This window comes from Rhamphochromis longiceps, linkage group LG3 (genome assembly GCF_057381845.1).
Source record: "Rhamphochromis longiceps isolate RC_006_pf linkage group LG3, R_longiceps_female_GT1.1, whole genome shotgun sequence".
NCBI classification, from domain to species: Eukaryota; Metazoa; Chordata; class Actinopteri; order Cichliformes; family Cichlidae; genus Rhamphochromis; species Rhamphochromis longiceps.
Window position 1 is genome coordinate 63,901,360 of NC_140559.1, and position 19,733 is coordinate 63,921,092.

At 40.6% G+C, this 19,733-nt stretch overlaps 3 protein-coding genes across 5 annotated transcripts; 2 read left to right on the top strand and 1 right to left on the bottom strand.

The window, feature by feature from the left end:
- The first annotated feature begins 113 nt into the window (after window positions 1-113).
- On the top strand, window positions 114-9,186 carry epoa (erythropoietin a). 3 transcript variants are annotated; one of them, XM_085400643.1, is made up of 5 exons: window positions 114-231; window positions 4,355-4,485; window positions 4,604-4,690; window positions 4,875-5,039; window positions 7,717-9,186. In XM_085400643.1, the coding sequence occupies exons 1-5, from the start codon at window positions 153-155 to the stop codon at window positions 7,867-7,869; spliced, it is 615 nt and encodes a 204-aa protein (XP_085256769.1). In that variant the 5' UTR covers window positions 114-152; the 3' UTR covers window positions 7,870-9,186. The 3 variants fall into 3 exon arrangements, with proteins under 3 accessions (XP_085256769.1, XP_085256770.1, XP_085256771.1); XM_085400644.1 differs by lacking the exon at window positions 114-231 and adding an exon at window positions 328-658 and having other exon boundaries at window positions 4,352-4,485; XM_085400645.1 differs by lacking the exon at window positions 114-231 and adding an exon at window positions 328-658.
- Window positions 9,187-9,329: 143 nt separating this feature from the next.
- Window positions 9,330-11,808, bottom strand: pop7 (POP7 homolog, ribonuclease P/MRP subunit). The gene is made up of 2 exons (XM_085400655.1): window positions 11,662-11,808; window positions 9,330-10,383 (listed from the first exon to the last, which is right to left on the bottom strand). The coding sequence occupies exon 2, from the start codon at window positions 10,324-10,326 to the stop codon at window positions 9,871-9,873; it is 456 nt and encodes a 151-aa protein (XP_085256781.1). The 5' UTR covers window positions 10,327-10,383; window positions 11,662-11,808; the 3' UTR covers window positions 9,330-9,870.
- A 2,005-nt stretch (window positions 11,809-13,813) lies between these two features.
- On the top strand, window positions 13,814-19,475 carry LOC146675717 (up-regulator of cell proliferation-like). Its single transcript, XM_085401183.1, has 2 exons — window positions 13,814-13,859; window positions 15,165-19,475. The coding sequence occupies exons 1-2, from the start codon at window positions 13,814-13,816 to the stop codon at window positions 18,848-18,850; spliced, it is 3,732 nt and encodes a 1,243-aa protein (XP_085257309.1). The 3' UTR covers window positions 18,851-19,475.
- The last annotated feature ends 258 nt before the right edge of the window (window positions 19,476-19,733 follow it).

A 19,733-nucleotide genomic window follows, 5' to 3' on the forward strand; every position in this document is an offset into this window, starting at 1 on the left:
CTTAAGGGAGGAGCGGCTTATATTGTCATCACTAAAACAATGCAACTATATTTTCAAAGTCATCAATAAAAAAAATCAAACGGCATCACTTTTTAGAAACACCTACCGGATAAGTGCACAAGAGATCCACAAAAGAGCTTCGTTTCCAATTAATGGGCAATAGACGGACCTATGGGCCAAACCGCGAGGACCCTGTGAGGGGCTATGCGGATGCCGCTATGGAGTTTCCCAGTGAGTTATGGGCATGCCTTCATGTTTTTTTCTCTGTACTCTGGCTTTACTAGTTACTCTATTTTCACTCTTTACGCAATGAGTCACTGCATGGTGGGTTGATGTTTAATGTCACCGCGGTACGTAGAAAGGCGCGTAGTCGTTCTTGCGGGCAATCACGTTATCACTATATCCTTGGGGGAGGTAAATAAAAGGTTTTGCCAAAGCACAGCGGTGATGCAAAGTGTGGAAGGTGACTGCACGCACCTATTTTTTTACACGGACCTGCACGCTGGTCGGGATTCGCGCAGAGACCAGCGCACTTGGTGGTGTATTGGATCTGTTGGACGGAACCTGAATCGTGACGCCTGCGCATGTGTTTAGTTGTTTCACGATGTGTTTTAAAGATGCTGCACCTGTTTGCGAATGTTGCAGAAAACAGGTAGAGGTAAGAGCGCATGTGAGATTTCTATTTTGGTGCCTCGCTTGGTGTGCATGACCTGCGTGCCACAGCGGTCTCTGTGCTGGGCATTTTTGAACACGCTCATCACGCTGATGACACATGGATGCTTGCATTTAGGCTTCTCGATGTACAGCTTATCCTGTATGGAAGAATATTGGTTCTGGGGTTTGGGATTTAAGCATCTGGAGATAAGTTGCTACTTTTTCCGGTTTTTCGCAGATCACAAAAGAAGAAAAAGAAGAAAAATGACAGTCCTGTGCTACAGGATTGTCATTTTTCTTCTTTTGTGCTTTACTCCCTGTAGCATAGTTATACGTTGAACCGTGCTTTAAGACTGTAATACACCCAGAGGCTCTTGATTATTTAAGATACTAACATTTAAAAATGAAATAAAGCCAATGAATTGTATTTGGTGGAACAAATGTATGATGGAGTGAATATGCATGTTTATGACAAAAAAAAGTCTGCTGATGAAGCAGTTGTTACTGCAAATCGCTGCTCTACATGAGGTGCTGAGTATTGAGGACTTTTTTTGTCTCGTTCATTGGGGAAATCCATCTCCACTGCGTTTCTCTAGCGTGACACAGCATACTGGGAAATGTTCAAACATGCAAGCTGAATCTGTGCTTTCTGGCACAGTCATCGCATACTTAAGTCAGCAGAAAAGAGCAAAGGGTTATCAAAGGGTGACCGCTATAAGGGATTCCAGCAGAACAGGAAATTATGTCAGACCTGTGTCATCTGATAGCTACCTATTTACAACTCTGCACTTTATCATGTGGAAGACCTGTTCAAAGTAGAAGACTGCAAAGCATTCAGCAGCAACCATTCCACTGGTGATATGTGTTTTAAATAGGATCTCCTTATCAGCCCTGTGTGCCATCTAAAATGCTACAGTCTTTTTGCACGTGTTTGTGAGAGTTAGATAGAATAACGCATACCAAAAGTGCCAACTTTAAGTCGGCCGGTCACCTTTGCAAAGCATCTGTCACATACCTGGCCTGAAGTTTGCCATTATCCAAAGTACTGCCACTTGTGGACTGCTGATTTCAATTTAAAATAGCAACATGGTTTTGGCAGCCGTTGGCAGGCGAACCTGTTAACTTCCAGTCTGGCCGCAGTCCTGGGCCGCAAATTCCACCATCGTGGTGAGAAAGTCGAGAGTGGATGCATGTGCGTACACTTTTTAGATTGATGAATTCTCACGTAGGCAGTGGTGGAGTTGAAAAGTTCGCTGATAACCCTCAAGCTGAGTCACACACACTAACAAATGCCAGATCGGATGAAAAAAAAAGAAGCAGAGACCAGTTTGCCTCTCAAACTTGCATATGTTATTTTATCAGAGACTGCACTGGTAACTATATGTTGTTATTTTTCAAATAACAATTAAACTTTCTGTCACTGAGGGTGAAAAAGCCCAGATTCCAGTTATATAGAAGCAGATGTGCCACTGACAATCCTCATGTCACTGCCAACGAGGAAAACGGGAGGTGTAGAGGGCTGTTGACCTCTTCTTGATGTTTTCTCTTGTGTTATCACTTTCAAAAGACTTCATCTAATATTGGAAACCATCTCAATTTGTTGTAGTTATGAGGAGGTCTGAGAACCTAATGTGACCTGTATCAGCCCCATCTGCCTGGGAAAATCATCTGTATTTTCTGTCATGCTTTTGCGTCACACAGCCAGGCTGCTGTGAAAGAGCGCATTCAACATGTGGCACAGAGGAACAAGGCTGATGCCCACATGACCCTCAAGATTTCCAAGTGTATCGTTAGAGTTCAGAATGTGGCTTGATTTCTATGAATGTGACAAGTTTCTTTTATGCTCATGGGAAAAAGTTAGAAACACAGCTGACTAATGTCCCAGCTGTGGAAATACCCTGTTACAGCAAGGATTAAACAAGGTCATTCCTGCACTGTCATGGTATCTGCAGGTTTCTGTTCATAATGCAGCAGATCACATGGTTTCATTTGCCGAATCATGCTGTTGTGACACAGCTTAAACAGTAATGCATCACATACTAAGACTGAGCAGCTCAGTCAGTAGCAATGCATCAAAGTTAGGTACACTATTCCTAGAAAGGCTTTTGTTGGCTAACTGACACAGTCCTCTAGCCTCACATGTTCTCACACTGAACACAGGTCACAGGACAGCAGGGGTCTGAATTAAGTGTGACAACAAATAAATAGATTGTTTTGTGTTCTTCAGCATTTGAGTGCATTTTCCTTTAGCTGATGTCTCTTCTGTAGTTGTGTATTTAAAATAGTTGTCACGATTTTATCACTTGGTAGAATTACTTTTTCTGAAGGATCCCTGGCTATGCGGCTATACGTACGAAAATTCCCAGAGGGGTAATAAGTGAGGAAAAAAAGAATCTGGATGGCTCCACTGAGATGATCTGACCTGGTTCTGTTAGCCAGTGGTGGTTATTTTGCTTGCATGGTTTAGGTCCACTTGTTTCCTCAGCAGATCTCTGTAAATCATCTGCTGTGGCCTTTGTAGGCACCAGCTCTTAACCCAGTCGGACACCAATGGTAGAGTTTGGGCTGGCGTGCTAGACCGCCCTCAAACATCAAATGAGACGATATCGTTTGGTGGATCAATGTTCCATCCTTCCAGTAGAGTTACAGATAGTTGAAGTACCAGTACCAAGGAGCACTGAGGTACAGTATCTTACTAAGATACTTTATTTTTTCTTATAATTTGTTTTCAGAATGATGGACCTGACCTGGGCAGAAGTGTTACTTTAAGACTATGTAGAACATTTGCTCTGCTTGCTTCTTTGTAAAGTTTCCCAGCCATTGGCATCAGAGCCTGTGCCTCTTGGTTTGTCTGGTTACGTTAGGCTGCTCTATGAACTAGATTACTTTATATTTTGTATCGGTCTGGATTTAGGTTTCTGTTTGTTTGCTCATGCTGGTTAGACGGATGCACAAAAACATCAAGAGGCTCATCTTCTCCCTGTTCCCCTAAATAAAATATTATTTTGACGTGAAGCATGTCATGAAAGAATGGTCAAAGTTGACCTACAAACAAGCAGAGAAGTAAAACAAATGGAAAATTACCAGCCTCACAGCTCTTTACCTGAGGGGTGACCTGCAGAGTCCGCATGAGAAAGACATTTTAAAATGTTAGTGAAACAATGAACCATGCTTAACTGTTAATGTGCATATCACTTGCACATTGTGGTGTCATACACAAAAGTTTAGATTATGCTTATATTTGACTATGCTTATCCCTTATATATCTGAAGTCCTCTTGAGTGCCATGATTATAATATGGCTGTTATGTCTTAAACTAAACTTATATTATTCAGTATTCCCACACTTTCTCTCACAGCTGTTGCCCTCTTACAAGTGCAAATTATGCACCAAGCCATGCTGTTAACTTGAAGATGTATATATGGATGGTAGAGAAAAATCTGATATGATTTCAGCATAAAAATTATGTAAATGCTTAACTGCAACATGCAATGAAGACAGATTTATCATTAGAAACACAGCGGATGGTTTGAAAACTAAGTTACGTTTCTTTTGTTAATGAAAATGTAAAACGTGTTTTCAGCTCAGAAGAAACTCAGTGTCACAGTTTCAGTGCTGGTACTGGACATGTGAAGTGGTATCAAACCATCGCCAGACTTTGATGAAATGTGTTTGTGTGTCCGTTGTGTGTGATAAGCAGGACTGCTTGCCTTGCTGTTGTTAGTGTTGGACTGGACCCAGCCAGGCTTGTCATCCCCACTGAGGCCAATTTGTGACCTGAGGGTCCTGAACCATTTCATACAGGAAGCACGAGACGCAGAAGGTGCTATGGTGAGAGGAAAATGTATGCATGCATTAAAACCTGAGAGCAGCTGAAGGTTGCTTTATGTTGTCCTCTAAAGACTCTTTGTCTGCTGAAGTCATCAATACTCTCTCTCTCTTTTTGCAGAAGTCATGTAGAGAAGGCTGTGGCCTGTCCCAGTCTGTCACCGTCCCCCAGACTACAGTAGACTTTGATGTATGGGAGAAGAAAAATGTAAGTAATCACTGATGACTGCTGGATGTTAAGCAGCAGATTTAAATCAGCTATCAAATTCAGTCGACCTGTGGGCAAAGCCGTAGTACCTGTTCGTTTCTAATCTGATCATTATTACTGGCTCCGTTTGTTCTAGTATAGGGACGGTCTTTAAATCCTGCCCCCGGTTTTTTTTTCCTGCAAGGCACAGGAACAAGCCCAGGAGGTGCAGACTGGCTTATGGTTGTTACAACAGTCCCTCAACACGCTACAGACGTCGGTCACCAACACAGCAATGCACAGTCACATAGACAACACCATCAGAAACCTGCTCAGCATCAACGCTGTGCTGCGTAGTCTCAACATCCAGGTGAGTTGGAGAAGCTTCCCAGGTAGTAATTCAGGAATAACAGGTCAGCAGCTGCCCAGCAAACATCACTGTGTTGTCACTGTGTACATGGGCAAATGGTCATGGTCAGGTGCCAAAATGTGCAATATTTGGTTCACAACCAAAGGGGATCTTGCTTTGATATCTGATTGTTGTCCATTTAGACCCTCTTTAATGAGCAGTATAAGCTGTGGTAGTGGGTTTTGAAAGCAGTCAGCTAATTTAGTCGGGTCAGGCATGTGCAGAGGTGCAGTGCTATTTGTAGTGGAGCACATCAGTCAGGCACTTTTGAGTTATCTGCTTCTAAAGCTCTACATTTTTGACCATTATTCAACTATAACTAAGCAAATGGGATCAAACTGACTTTAAAAATATATGAAGTCTTCTGTCTAACCATGCTTATCACTCCTTACTTGTTGCTCACCGCTCTCTCCACACATCTACTCTCTCTTTTCACATTACTTCCTGTGGGATAGATGTCCATGCACTCCCTAACTATGATGCCATCTCTCTCCCTCTCCTATTCTCTGGTGAATTTTGAATTCTACTGCATGCATTTACAAAGATAATATCAGAGTTAGAGAACTGCAGCAGTTTGACACTTCAGTAGTGTATATTCAATTCAGCACCAAATCACAACAACAGTCGCTTTATATTGCAAGGTAGACCCTACAATAATACATACAGAGAAAACCCCAACAATCATATGTGCCTACTATGAGCAAGCACTTTGGCGACAATGGGAGGAAAAAATTCCCTTTTAACAGGAAGAAACCTCCGGCAAAACCAGGCTCAGGGGGGGCGGGGCCATGTGCTGCAACTGCTTGGGGTGAGAGAAGGAAGACAGGATGAAGACATGCTGTGGAAGAGAGACAGAGGTTAATAACAAGTGTGATTCAGCAGAGAGGTCTATTAACACGCTGAGTGAGAAAGGTGACTGGAAAGGAAAAACTCAATGCATCATGGGAATCCTCCAGCAGCCTACGTCTATTGCATAACTAAGGGAGGATTCAGGGTCACCTGGTCCAGCCCTAACTATATGCTTTAGCAAAAAGGAAAGTTTTAAGCCTAATCTTGAAAGTAGAGATAGTGTCTGTCTCCTGAATCCAAACTGGAAGCTGGTTCCACAGAAGAGGGGCCTGAAAACTGAAGGCTCTGCCTCCCATCCTACTTTTAAATACTCTAGGAACAACAAGTAGGCCTGCAGAGCGAGAGTGAAGCGCTCTAATAGGGTGATATGGTACTACAAGGTCAATAGTATATTACAGATTTGAGAGCAGAAGAAAAAGAAACGGATATTAAATGATTTGTGGTTTGCACAGACAGTCTGCACCAAAGTAAAACATCTTTGGGTGCTTTAAAAGCTACTTTTGGAATTTCCCTCTCAGAACACAAACATAACAGTTTAACACTAAATTTAACATTAAAAAAAAAGCATGTGTTGTTCGGTTGTCACAGTTAATGTGATTTGTGTTCAATGAACGAGTGAGTAACTGGTACTCTGGGAGATGGCTCCAGCTGTGAGTGCAGTGCCAAAACTTTGTCCTGCAACTTCCCCGTGTTCTCACACTGCACGTTTAGAGCCAAGTCCCCTCCTGCTCTTCACTTATGATGTTAATATGTGAATGAAACCAAGCAGAATAGACTGAGCTGAACTTTCAGGCTTTCGGTTGCATTTCTACCTTAATATTGATACATAATTAAAATATTTACAGAAGTGTGCACACAGCTGTTAATGGGACTTTGTTAGTGTGTCACTATCAGTGTTTGAATCTTAAACTATGTAATACTACATTTATTTATTACAGGCTGCAGCAAAAAAAGGGCCCTCATATCATAAACATTCAGCCTCCTTTCATTCATCTTAAGTGCTACACTGTTTCCATAGAGAAACTGATGTGTAAAACCTGAGCCTCCACAATATTACTGTTACTAGGACATCACTTGACCCTCATTGCGTGTGCTAACTTTGGAGCCACTAATTTGTGCGGCTCTTAGTAGTTGAATATTGGAACAGACTGCATCTTTATATATAAATTAGTGCACCGTGAGTCCTTCCACCCCTATGGTTCATTTTTGGAAATGCTCTTTGGTAAACAAGATTTTTGATGTGAAAAGAAGTTTTTGCACCTGTGCAGAATAGTAAATCTAGCCCTAAATACCACGATCACAACTTTGACCCCACATTTTTTGTTGTTGTCTGTCTTAATAACTGTGATAACCAATCGAGCCAGCTGTGAATGTTGGCTCGAATTTTGTTATTTGGGGGAAAAATTGGTGAAGCATCAGTACACTGTGTTCCAGCACATCTACGCCTCTGGACATGTGCTGGGCAAGATTAGGAAAAGGCATTGCAGAAGAGTGATGCATGTTTTATTCTTATCATTGCTACTTTGCATAAACCATATAAAAAATAATATTACTGTTAAAAAATCTGGAAAATGTGGGGAAAGGTATGTACTTGATGATTAGAGACAGTGCATTTGTTTCTAAGATGGTCTCACTTATTGCATTAAAGTGAAATAGAGACTCTTTCTTTGGCAACAGACAAACGGAGCACAGTCACAGACATTCAGGTCCAAACTGTCCTGAAGGACAAACTCCTGTCGTAAGAACATGACTCAGGGGTCACATCGTGTTTCTTTGTATTCTCTTTCAGGAATTTACACCACCAGCAAATGCAACAGACCTTGAGGGAACATGGAGGGTGTCCTTAGCAACAGATCTGCTTCAGGTCCACGTCAACTTCCTGCGAGGCAAAGTGCACCTTCTTCTTTCAAGTGCACAGGCATGCAAGCCAGATGTCAGCTGATCGACCGATCGCCCCATCCCGGGCGAAGAAATTTGTGTTTCCAAAGGCAAGAGGAGAAATGTGACACTGGTTAACCTGCACGCTGCTGGAAGCGGTGTGGAATGAGAAAGACGCAGCAGTCGTCGCATGCAGAGGAAGAGCTGAAAGGATAGGACTGTCTCAGCAACGCTTTGGATGGACAGGAGATGAACGCACCTTGGAAAGTAGATGTGACTCATGGACACGGTGACAAAGACCAAAGTGATGCTTTTGGGAAGCACTGCTCCAATAGCTGTTTTACTGGCACTCTCTTGCACTTTGTGTGTGAATGTACTTCAGGGTGAGCTAAGACTGAACGTTTCAGTGTCGTCCGTGTGCGTCTGTTTTCAGCGAGTCTGACCCTTACACTTATTTCTTTAGAGGGAAACACCCAGTTAATACTGACTACACCTGGGCATCAATTTCACTACTGGAGGCAGAAACTAACGTGGCCTCACTCATGGTTTCCACATTTTTCAACTTTGCCTCACAGAAACAGTCTCTCAGATTTTTTTCAGTGAATATTTTAATATATTTTTAAGTTGAGGAATTACTATTTATACAGATTTTTCTACTTTAAGCTCAATCTTTGACGTAGTGTCAGGTCTAACATGCTAGTTGGGCTCTTTGTCATGTTTTGTTGTGTAACACTGAACACATTTGCAAAGGTGTTTGCTGCTCTTTCTTCTTTAGTTTTTTGATGATTGTGTGTACCTGATTGGCTGTTTGACACTGCATGTCCTTTCCAAATAACAAAGGCTTACATAGCTGATGTTCAGTTCCAGTGAGTTTGGGGGTGTGAGAGGTCAGTGAGGAGGGTTACATGAGAACTGTGAAGCTGCTACGTCATTGTCCGTGTTGTTGTTTTTGCCTGACTACACTCACCCAGTCTCTACACGCTGATAGCCAGACTGTCTGGAAAAACGTACAATTTACATCCTGTGTGGCTGTAATTGCAAATAGTTTTCCAGAGGCTGACGCGACGCCGTCTTCTCCCTCCCTCTATTGTTCGTCATCAAACCTCAGCCAGGCAATCAGCGAGCCCTGGGAACTCGAGGCTTTCTGTAAAATGGATGCTCAACTGTTTCAGATTAGTTAAGTGTTCTTCCTTGTTTTTTCCCCTTATTTTTATATCTTGTCGTGCAAGTGCAAGATGTTTTTAAGGATGTTTGTATGCGTTTTCTTTCCTGTTTTGTGTTGTTTTGTCCCATCACTGTATGATTCCCTATTTAAATACGAAATGTTGTTCTCGGATAAAGAAAGGATGGATGGAAACACAACAAAGGGGAAGTTTGTGCATCTCGTTCATTATTTTTGCCTTTTTTCCCCCCTCTCGATGGGGTGAACAAGCAAGCACAAGTACAAGCTGCCACAGCAGAATTTACTGGTTCCACATACAAATTTTCCAGCCACGAATACAGGAAATAACAGTTAAAGAAAGATACACTCTGGCAAGTTTTTATTTTTACCCAGATTTCAAACAATCCAGCATTATATACATTTTGAGCAGCAGTTCAGAGACACAAATCACATTTAAACAGAGTCTACGTCTCAGTGACCCTCAGCTGAACTCACACTGTAAACAATTTGACAAAACACTGTTGTGATGGAGCTATAGAAGTTAGTCTGCAGAGTAACAACTTCCTGGCATGTTTATTGTAGCTGCTACTGCCACCTAGTGGAGATTTACAACAATAACACCTGTTTGCTGCTTTCTTATCGGCATCTTTAAAACCTGAACACACAAACATTATACACATAAAAAAAAAAAAAAAGTTGGCACAGCCACATATGTATAAATTATAGTGCACACTAGTGTTGCTCCAAAGCATGCAGACTGAAAAATGTATACAATACAAGAATAGCAAAGGTGGCTCTCCACATAAACTCAGTGTTTGTGATCTACTGGTTAACGAGGGAACAAACAGAGCCTGAGGACTAATGGAGAATCTCAGGCTGATCCACAGGAAACCTCCTGATTGGTCACTGAGCGTCAGGATAGAACACCTTTATGTGAATGGCCGAATTGTTACGTGTACGCGTCATCGGCTCTCCGGCCTCATCAGGATCTTCGGGCTCCAGGTCGTCCACAAGCTCCACTGTGGAGGTGTTGGCTGCCAGCTGTAGCGCCCCCTGACTGCTGGCCTGCAGCTGAAGGGCAATGTTAATAGCCCGGTTGATGGCCAGGCCCAAGCCGTGAACACAGATCTCTCTGTGACCCCCACCTTCCAGAAGCTTCTGACAGCGTGCCAGCTGAGCCCGGAAGTCCGTCTTCATGTTGACGTAGACGTCGTTGCGCCTTTTTGGGAGCTTCCGGGGAAGACGCTTCCTTAGAGTGTACTCCACTGGGTCCATCTCTACAGCAGGCGAGCTGGAGTCTGTGTGTGCAGGGCCCGTCTGAGGGATGGAGGACATACTGGGGTTGCGTGTCTCCGTCATGTTTAGATTTGTGCCAGGGGATCAAGTTGTGGTAGCAGGTGGGGACACACAAAGAAGCTGAGGAAAGCAGACAGAAGGTGGTGTAACATGGTCAGATTAGCCTCAGGATACCTTTCAGAAATACTATTCAGAATGGATCTAACGCATCATCTCTATATCTGCATATAGGAAACCGACAGTAAGGTGACATATACACAACATTTCAACATTTAAGCATCCGGAGTCTCTACAGCATTTATGTTCACCCTGGACAGCAATCATGAGGTCATGCTGGATTTATTCTCAGCTCAGAATAAAATCTACAGTATGTAGTGATGTTGTTGCTATGTTGCTCCGTAGACATGAAGGCAGCCGTCAGGTTGTCAATAAGCTGCTCGCCACGGTATGAAGTAATCACGGTTTCAAAAAACCTGTACTGAGCTGTGGACAATCATTTATCTGTGGACTCACTGATGGAAATTTCCTGTTATTTATGATTCATCCCATTCTTAAAAACCCATTTCATCATGATGCCATGCTGGAGATGATGGGAGTATTTCTGAGACCGATGACGGTGGTGCAGCTGAAACCAATTTAAGATTCTTGCATTTTATCCATCAAGTTTATCATCTGTTAGTAAATTTGAAGTTGAATAAATGTATCTGTAGTTTATCTGCAGTATCTGCTCAGTATTTACCCAGTGGTAAACAGTCTACCCTGTAGTGCATGTTTCTGTCATGCATTTTCCATTTCACTTAGTGGAACTTAAGGAGTCTGGTTAAAAGGCTAAGCTTAAAGAGAATAAGTAGGAGTCACATTAGCAAATATAGTCACTTCCTGTAAAATCTCAGTTAATTTATACTGTTTCGTTGGTAGTAGGAAAATTACCTTAAGGACACACGAATACAAATCACCTTATTTGTGCATGACTAGATAAAAAAATTAATGCATGAAAAATAAATCAAATAATATTTTTAATCATCTTGTGGTTTGCAGCTGTTCAAGCTGGCCCAAGATAAAAGTGAATTCAACAACAAAAAGAGCGAAAGATGAGAACGGTCCCTGTATAACTCGGGTAATGAGTTTCGAAATGAAAATACATACAAACATCTACAGATACGCTCACCTGAGCTGTGCTGGTGAGCTCATATAGTTATCACATCTTCCAGTAACGATAACGTCCGTATCCCGAACAAACCCAGTGTCTCAATCTAACACTGATAAAGATGTACTTCTCTAGGAGCAACTCGCTAACAACGTGCTAACGCTATAAACAACAGTGCAGTGGCTAAGCTAACCGTGTAAATGAAACACGAGTGTTTCCTCTGTGTCACTCCATCCTGGGAGTACTCTTACCTTCAGAGCACAGACTCAGGTCACAATGTCTCTTTATATCATGGCCAGTTTATACGGAGCATGTTTTTTAAGCTGTACCACAAGCTTCCCTAGATAAACTGGTAGTTTATTCTCTGCGTACCGGAAGCTCGATAACTGGCTGGGAAAAGGTGGGTCACAGCGCCGCCTTCAGGCGTGTTGATGCCTGCGGCTTTAAGACTTTCTGAAATAAAATGAATGAACGCAAAATATATAAACAGCGAAAACAAGAAGCTTTATATTCAGGACATACGGACTCGAACATATAATAACAAAAATAATTCAGAATATTTACCATCTGCAATTCTTCTATTTCTTTATGCTTCATTTTAAGGATAAACGTTGATTCCAACGTGTGCCTTGCCTTTTCTAATATCTGATCCATTCGAAGTTAGGAAAATGAAAACGGAAACTTTGTTCTTGGTAATTTGCCGTTATTTATTTATTTTTTTTGTAAATTATAAAAGCTAAGAGACTTGTCACGTGGTCATTAAACCAAAAGTGAAAATGATCATAGTTCCCCAACACCAACAGAATAGCAGGAGCGCTCTCACTGCTGCCACATTTGGAGATCTACAGGACGGTTTGTCCGTAAATTTACTGCATAAAGAAGAAAAAAGCCTGAAGCAGAAAAGAAAAAGCAGAGCTGTTATGTAAAGGTGAGTTGTTTTAATACTGATGTTTTGTAACAGATATCTCAGTGTGTGTGTCTGCGTATCATCTGATTTATGATTGTTTTAGGAATTCTGTCACATAATAAGAACATTTTAATAAGTGCAGCAGAGAGAAGCAGCTGGTTCAGTCTAAACACCATTAATGTTGTAATGATAAGCAGTTTTATGCATCACAGAGGGATCAATAAATTGATTTCCGGGTTGAGAACAGTGGGTGCTGGATGACGACGCAAGATCTTTCCTGAGTCTGCGCAAAGGGCGTGTGCTTATTCTGCAGAATAACTACATTTACCTTAGAATATTTAAATATATTTTAATGCTTTTCTAATTTAATGCAGGACTTAAAATACAGGACTCTTACTTGCTTATACTTCATTAAAATATTTGAGTAATCTGAGTACTCCTACTCTGCAGAGCAGTTAAAATAATTTAAATAATGACTTTATTTGTAAAGCACTTTACAAAGAGTTTCAGACTTCAAATAAAAGCCCCACACAGTAATCCAACATAAAATAATTTTCTGTCTTCTGTGTTGTGCCACTTTTTAAGTGATATCTTCTGTATTAGGCCTGCAGGATTTCACAAGTGCCTTAAATTCACACCCTTCTTAATAAGGTATTTTTCCCATTTACCCTTTTTTTGATTGTCAGGGTGGTGGCCTTTGTGGTATACAGACTTTCAGACTTTCCTCTTATTACTTTCAGAGAGAAGATGCCTATTTAAACTGGACAGGAGGATGGGATGACAGGGTTTGACAGGCAAGGAACTACTTTCCTGAAACAAAAATATTGTTCTCATGAGAAAATATTTATGTGATGACTTCACTTGTTGTGTTGATGTAAAAGTGCTTTTGGGTGCATTTGGTTCTGACTATGATGCAGATGAGTGGAGGCTGTTCACTGACAGCGCAAAGGCCAGCTTAAAATGTCTCCTGCTGCATACTGGAAATTAGTTTGCATCCAGGCCAGTCGGCAATTCTGTCCAGTTAAAAGGAACCTGTGAAAAAAACTTTAAATTGTGTTGGAGAAGCATAAACACAATGAGCAGAAATGTGAAAAAAAAAAAAGGATTTGCACAAAAGTGTATGTGATTGAATATTTTTATTGCTGCTTTTGAATCCATCATCATCTAGTTTCTGGAAAATGGCAGATTTAAAAAAAATAAATAAATAAAAAAATTTGCTGGGCAGTGAAAAAAAAGCAGTAAAGATTGATTTTTAAAGTTTTAATGTAATGAAGTAACAATATCATGTTTTAGTAAAAAGGCTTGATATTATGTGCATCCTGTGAGCAGCAATTGTAAGTAAAATGCTTTATTATTATTAACATCACTAATCCCCACAGATCCTGATCCTGCTCCTACCACTGCATGGGGGGAGAAACCGTGCATGATAAATGAACAGCTCAACTCTCGGCAACATAAAATCAAACAAAGAAAACTCCTTTGAGGCTCCCGAAGAAATGGACAGCAGTGAAACACTGTCTGTTGAGACGTCTATGAACACAAGTAAGTGAAAGGAATTTACTGGAAAAAAAAATTAAGAAATATTTCAGATATTTTTTTTCCTTTTACAAAGTGCAGATTCAGTAACTCAAAGCAAACACAAATTAAAAACAGGTGTTCAAGGAGCGCTACAACTTGTTTCCTGATGTAGATGATCAAATTCAGATTCTTGTAAAAAACAGGAGCTACAATGACATAAACATATCTGCATTTGTTTGTGCATACGTTTGACCTCATCATAACAGCATGTGAGCCAAACAAACACATTTTTCTTTGCTTTTGTGAAGTTATTGTTACAGCCTCACTTGTAACGTTGAAAATCTAAAGTTATAGATGAATCTGACTGATGGCATTAGTGCTATTATTTTGAAGCCTTTCAGTGATCACACTGTTGATGTGATTTTACAACAACTGTGAAGTGAAGATATCATGTCTTCCCTGCCATGTAGTGGAAAATATAGTGGGCAAGAGTAAAAAGTATTTAAAGTACATAACACTGTGTTATTTTTTGTACACACTTGTCTTAACATGGTCATTATCTTGTCCAGCTTTAGACTTGAATACATCAGCTAGAACAGTGCACAGCATTTCTGCAGGGCCTTTAAAAAATTCCAGGGATTTTGCACAGGGACCAGTTCCCACAGAACCTAACTTCTGGACAACATACTGGAATGTAACTTTAGACCTGTGGATCAGCATTTTGAATTGTCTCAGAGGAAGAACAGTTCATTAGGCAGTAACTACCCATATGGAAAAGATATATATAAATCTTATAAAGTTTGTATCTGTCTTGTGTGAAACTTGTATGAAAAGCATACAAGAGTGAAAACAGATATAAGATCCCTTGAAAAATTATATAATGAAACTTGTATGTTTTGGATACTTACTAAAACAATATATGAAAGTAATGAGAAAGTGGCCACTTTCATGAGTAATCACATATAAGTTTTTACTATTTCTTTTCCATATGGGTAACCTCCACTAAACTCTACTATAAAAATATAGGATAAAACTTAACATAAAACCAAATTATATTTCTCTTCTTACACATGTTGAACTAAAATCCAGTGAGAAGCAAAAAGATATATATTAATAATAATATACAACAGCTAACAAGATTACAACAGTCATACAGTATTCATACCATACTGTGTGAAAACCTTTCAGTCATTGCGGCCCAAAAAAAACGAGATGAGGATATTTTAAGGTTCTTGCATAAAGAAAATCATTAATTGATTTAAAACATGTTTTAAATGGCCTTTTAAAATGCCAGTATTTTGTTAAAATTAAGATTCTCTGTATCCACAGAGACACAGCTGGAGAGGTTATTGGAGGACCTGGGCTTGGAGCAGTACTACAGAGAGAAACTATCACTCAGCAAAATACTTGAGATCACAAAAAGAACCATCACTGATGAACCTGCAAAGTGTAAATCAGACCAACTATGGCATTTTCTAAAGAAACTGATGATGGTTAATGTGACAGCTAGAAATGTGACATATACCTCAGAGTGTGACTCAAGCGGTGATGAGGATTCAGGAAGTACAGAGTTTGATTCTGACAGTTCAAACACAGATGACAAGGTGAACCCTCTTGATATAATCACTGCTCTCTTTCTGTGTTCTGATGGTTTTGTACAGCAGGAAATGGCACTAAAAATGTCCACATGTCAGTTCTCTGTTCCTCTGCTGCTTCCCAATTGTGACACCAATCAGTGCACACTCATGCTGTGGGCCATGAGAGACATTGTTAAAAAGTACAGACCTCAGTCTCTGTTAGAGTCTAAGGGCTTCATTGAAGACAGAATCGTTCTGTCTGAACTTCCAATGATCTCTTTTGTCAGACTGGGTGAGTGCTCCTCGTCCAAGTCAGAAATTCTCAATAAGCTTCTGAGCAATTCTCAGCAGTACCATGACACCTTTGTTCATTGCAACATGGAGTGTGGTGACAGTCCAAGAAGAATATCCAACGGACTGACTGAAATTACTTGGTATCTTCCTGGTGGAAACACAAACATTGATATTTTCAGTCAGCCAGTGGCTGTAGCAAACCTTCGTGGTGACATTGAATCTTTTGAAACACAATACTCCTTTCTGTGTCAGACATCTGCTGCAGTTTTTGTGTTCTTTGACCATTTGGACTCTGAGTGCAGTCTACTTACTAACCAACACCACAAGGCACAGATCTTCTTAGTGGGTAACTATTACAGCAAGCGGTTCAGTAAAGATGCTTTAGAAAAAGTAGCAAACAAATTGGGCTTGACTAAAGACAAGATCATAATTATTAGGAAGAAACAGAAAAATGAAGCAGACTTTGTGAAAAGTTTGAGAAAAAAAGTCAGTAATGTGGTGGAAAACTCAAAAATGAAGATGACAATAGAGCAGATGGCAGACATTGCCTATAAACTGGGAATCCTGGTTGATGAAGACTCTCCAGAGTGCCAGACTGCAAAGACAAATGCAGAAGCCATCACTGCTGAAATTCAAGATATCCATAGATTCAAAGAAGATCAGCTTCCACGACAAGGTGAAATATGGAAAGAACTGACCTGCTTAGAGAAGGAAGATTTTCGACTTCAACATGTTGGGTCTAAAAATATAGAAGATTACAAAAGCGAACTTCAGAAAAGGAAAAAAGAACTACGAAAAAAACAAAACTCTTATGGCATGTTGACAGCTATGACATGTTTCATCAATGCAATATCAAGCCCAGGAACAGAGAGGTTTTATTTCCTGAAATTGATGCGAATGAACCTCGATAACATGTCTCGTGTAAAACTGTCTGAACTTCGGGAGAAATATAAAGAAAAATGTAAGAACTCTGAGAACAAAGAAGAGATCAAGAAAATTGACAGACAAATTTCCAACAGCTCACTGGGGACTGAACACTTCTTCCGTGAAATGGGTCAGATCTATGAAGCCTCACTGTCCCTTCCACAAACAGATCCAGCACGTCAACAGCTGCAGCATCTGCCCAAACTGTGTGCAGAGTTGTTGCTTGATGGATTTCCTCTTGAGCTTGTAGATGGAGATGCATCCAACATCCCTCTCAGATGGGTGAGTGATGTTCTCTCTCAGCTCAGTGACTTGGTGTCTCCAAACAGAAAGATCCTGGTAGTCACAGTTCTTGGAGTTCAGAGCACAGGAAAGTCCACTCTCCTTAACACCATGTTTGGAGTGCAGTTTGCAGTCAGCAGTGGTCGATGTACTCGAGGTGCTTTTATGCTGCTCATCAAAATCAATGAAGACATGAAAAAAGTCCTAAACTGTGACTTCATGCTGATCATTGACACTGAGGGCTTAAAGTCACCAGAACTTGCACAACTAGACAACAGCTATGAGCACGACAATGAGCTTGCTACACTTGTTGTGGGGCTGAGTGATGTCACCATTGTCAATGTTGCAATGGAGAATTCAACTGAAATGAAGGACATCCTACAAATAGTTGTGCATGCTTTTCTCAGGATGAAGGAGGTGGGCAAAAAACCTAAATGTGTGTTTGTTCACCAGAATGTGTCGGATGTTTCAGCCCATGAGAAGAACTTACGAGACAGGAAACTGCTCCTGGAACAGTTGAATGAGATGACCCAGGCAGCAGCTAGAATGGAAAAGAAAGAGGAGAACAAGAGCTTCACTGATGTGATGGAGTACAGTCCAGACACTGGGAACTGGTACATTCCTGGACTCTGGAATGGAAACCCACCAATGGCACCAGTCAATGCAGGCTACAGTGAGGCTGTATATGAGCTCAAGAAACACATCATCCAACTGCTGGGAAACTGTGAGTCATCTGCTAATGATATCTTGGATTTTAAAGAGTGGATGACAAGTCTGTGGACTGCAGTAAAGTATGAAAACTTCATCTTCAGCTTCAGAAACAATCTCGTAGCTGATTTATACATGAGACTCTGCACAGAATTCAACAAGTGGGAGTGGGAATTCAGAAAAGAAATGTACACCTGGGTAAGAAACGCAGAAATAAGAATTTCCAATTTTGGGACAATTGCAGCAAAATCTGAATCTTTTGACATGAGAGAATTTGTCACATCTTTGAAAAGTGAAGCCTCCACAGTGCTGTCCACATGGGAGACAAAGCTTCTAGAAAATCTTACACATTATTTCAAGCAAACAGAGGGTCATGTTTATCTGGTTGAAGGATACAAAGAGGAATTCTCAAACAGTTCAAAGAGCCTTCGAAAGGAAATGGAGAGATCTGTTTTTAATCAGCTCACAGCAGCAGCAGAAAACAGAAAGGGGATGAGAGAAATTGATAAAATCAAAGAGAATCATAAAAGAGAGATTGAAAAGGCAGTTCATGTGTTAATAGATATGTGCAGAAAGAAAAAAGCCCAGATGAAAGATGATGACCTGGACAAAGAGTTTGATAAGATGTGGAATGAAACTCTAAAGAAACTTTCTTTTTCTGAACAAAAGATCACAAATGTCTTCACCAGCGTATCTCACTACCTGAGAATCAATCTGTCATACAAGTGGAGTCATGCACGTGAATTATTAAGTCAAAAAAGTCTGCAGGATTGTGGAAAAGAGCCTTTCAAATATACACCTGAAGGATTCTACAACAAATTTAAACACAAACTCAGCAAGTGGTACAACATTCAAGATCACACTATGGCTGTACAAAAACTGGCTGACAGCATCATCAATGATTGCACTCAGTTTGTGAGAGAAAGAGTGAAAAGGAAAAACAATTACTCTGATACTTATATCCAGGAGATCCTACACATGATTGATGAGAAACTACAAAACAATCAATATGTTCAAACAGACATTGAGTTTGAAGTTTCTCTCAAACAGCACATCTGTGGATTTGCAGCCATAGAGTTTCAGAAAATGCACGAAGATTTCATCCAAGCAAATGATCCCTACAGATGTCTGATGAAAAACAAGGAAAGGTTTCGTGATGATTTCATTGATGTGTTCCATGAACAAGACCAGTGTCAGAAGAAGGCAGAAGAATTCACCAACAAATGTTAGAAGCCTGCTGTTGAAGATTTTATCAGTCGATCACTGGGAGCTGATATCATTCATGAAATGCTGACATGTGAGCAGTTCAGCACACGAATGTCCTTCCAGTATTCAGTTCTATTGGATCTCCTTTCAAAGGATGATTTTAAAAACTATGTGAGCTATATTTGCTCATATGAGAAATATGTCAAGACATGGATACACAACAAAATAGTGGAACGCTTTTCAACTGTGTCAACAATATCCGAATTTGAGGACCGACGTCTGCAGTCATGTATGAGTAGCATAAATGATGCCATTAACAAAGCCAAAACAAGAAATACTGATTCTGAATTGGGGAGATTTGTTGAAGATATTTGTAAAGAACTTGGTGATAAACTGGTCATTTCCCAGGATGCTCTTGGTGCTTTCATGATCCTGAACAATGCTGACAAAGAGCAGTTTGCTCACTGGCTCACAGTGTCTGTGAATGAGATGGCACAAGATCTGAGAATGAAGTTTAAAAATGTAAATACCGAAATGAAACTACAGTATCTCCATGTACAGCCCCAGAATGAGCTTTTCAACAGACTGGTTGGTTGTGGCAAACAGTGTCCATTCTGCAAAGCTCCCTGTGATGCAGGAGGAGGAGGTCATACTGAGCACTTTGCTGTACTGCATCGTCCTCGAGGTCTGGGAGGTTTTAGTTGGCCAAATACACAAAAACTTGTCACTGACATATGCTCTTCTCTTGTGATCAGTGACCAGCAGTTTCGTTGCAGTGCTACAAACCATAAATATCACCCTTATAAGTATTACAAGGAAATTTACCCAGACTGGAAAATCCCTCCAGATGTGAGCCTTGAGGCATCAGACTACTGGAAATATGTGATAGCAAAGTACAACAATAATT

What these genes read in the sequence shown, in the direction of transcription:
- epoa (XM_085400643.1), top strand. Translation starts at nt 153, where the DNA reads ATGGGCAATAGACGGACCTATGGGCCAAACCGCGAGGACCCTGTGAGG. An exon ending in ATGTATGGGAGAAGAAAAAT is followed by an intron (nt 4,691 to 4,874) that starts GTAAGTAATCAC and finishes TTTTCCTGCAAG; the next exon opens with GCACAGGAACAAGCCCAGGA. An exon ending in TGCGTAGTCTCAACATCCAG is followed by an intron (nt 5,040 to 7,716) that starts GTGAGTTGGAGA and finishes ATTCTCTTTCAG; the next exon opens with GAATTTACACCACCAGCAAA.
- pop7 (XM_085400655.1), bottom strand. Translation starts at nt 10,326, where the DNA reads ATGACGGAGACACGCAACCCCAGTATGTCCTCCATCCCTCAGACGGGC.
- LOC146675717 (XM_085401183.1), top strand. Translation starts at nt 13,814, where the DNA reads ATGGACAGCAGTGAAACACTGTCTGTTGAGACGTCTATGAACACAA. An exon ending in TGAGACGTCTATGAACACAA is followed by an intron (nt 13,860 to 15,164) that starts GTAAGTGAAAGG and finishes CTGTATCCACAG; the next exon opens with AGACACAGCTGGAGAGGTTA.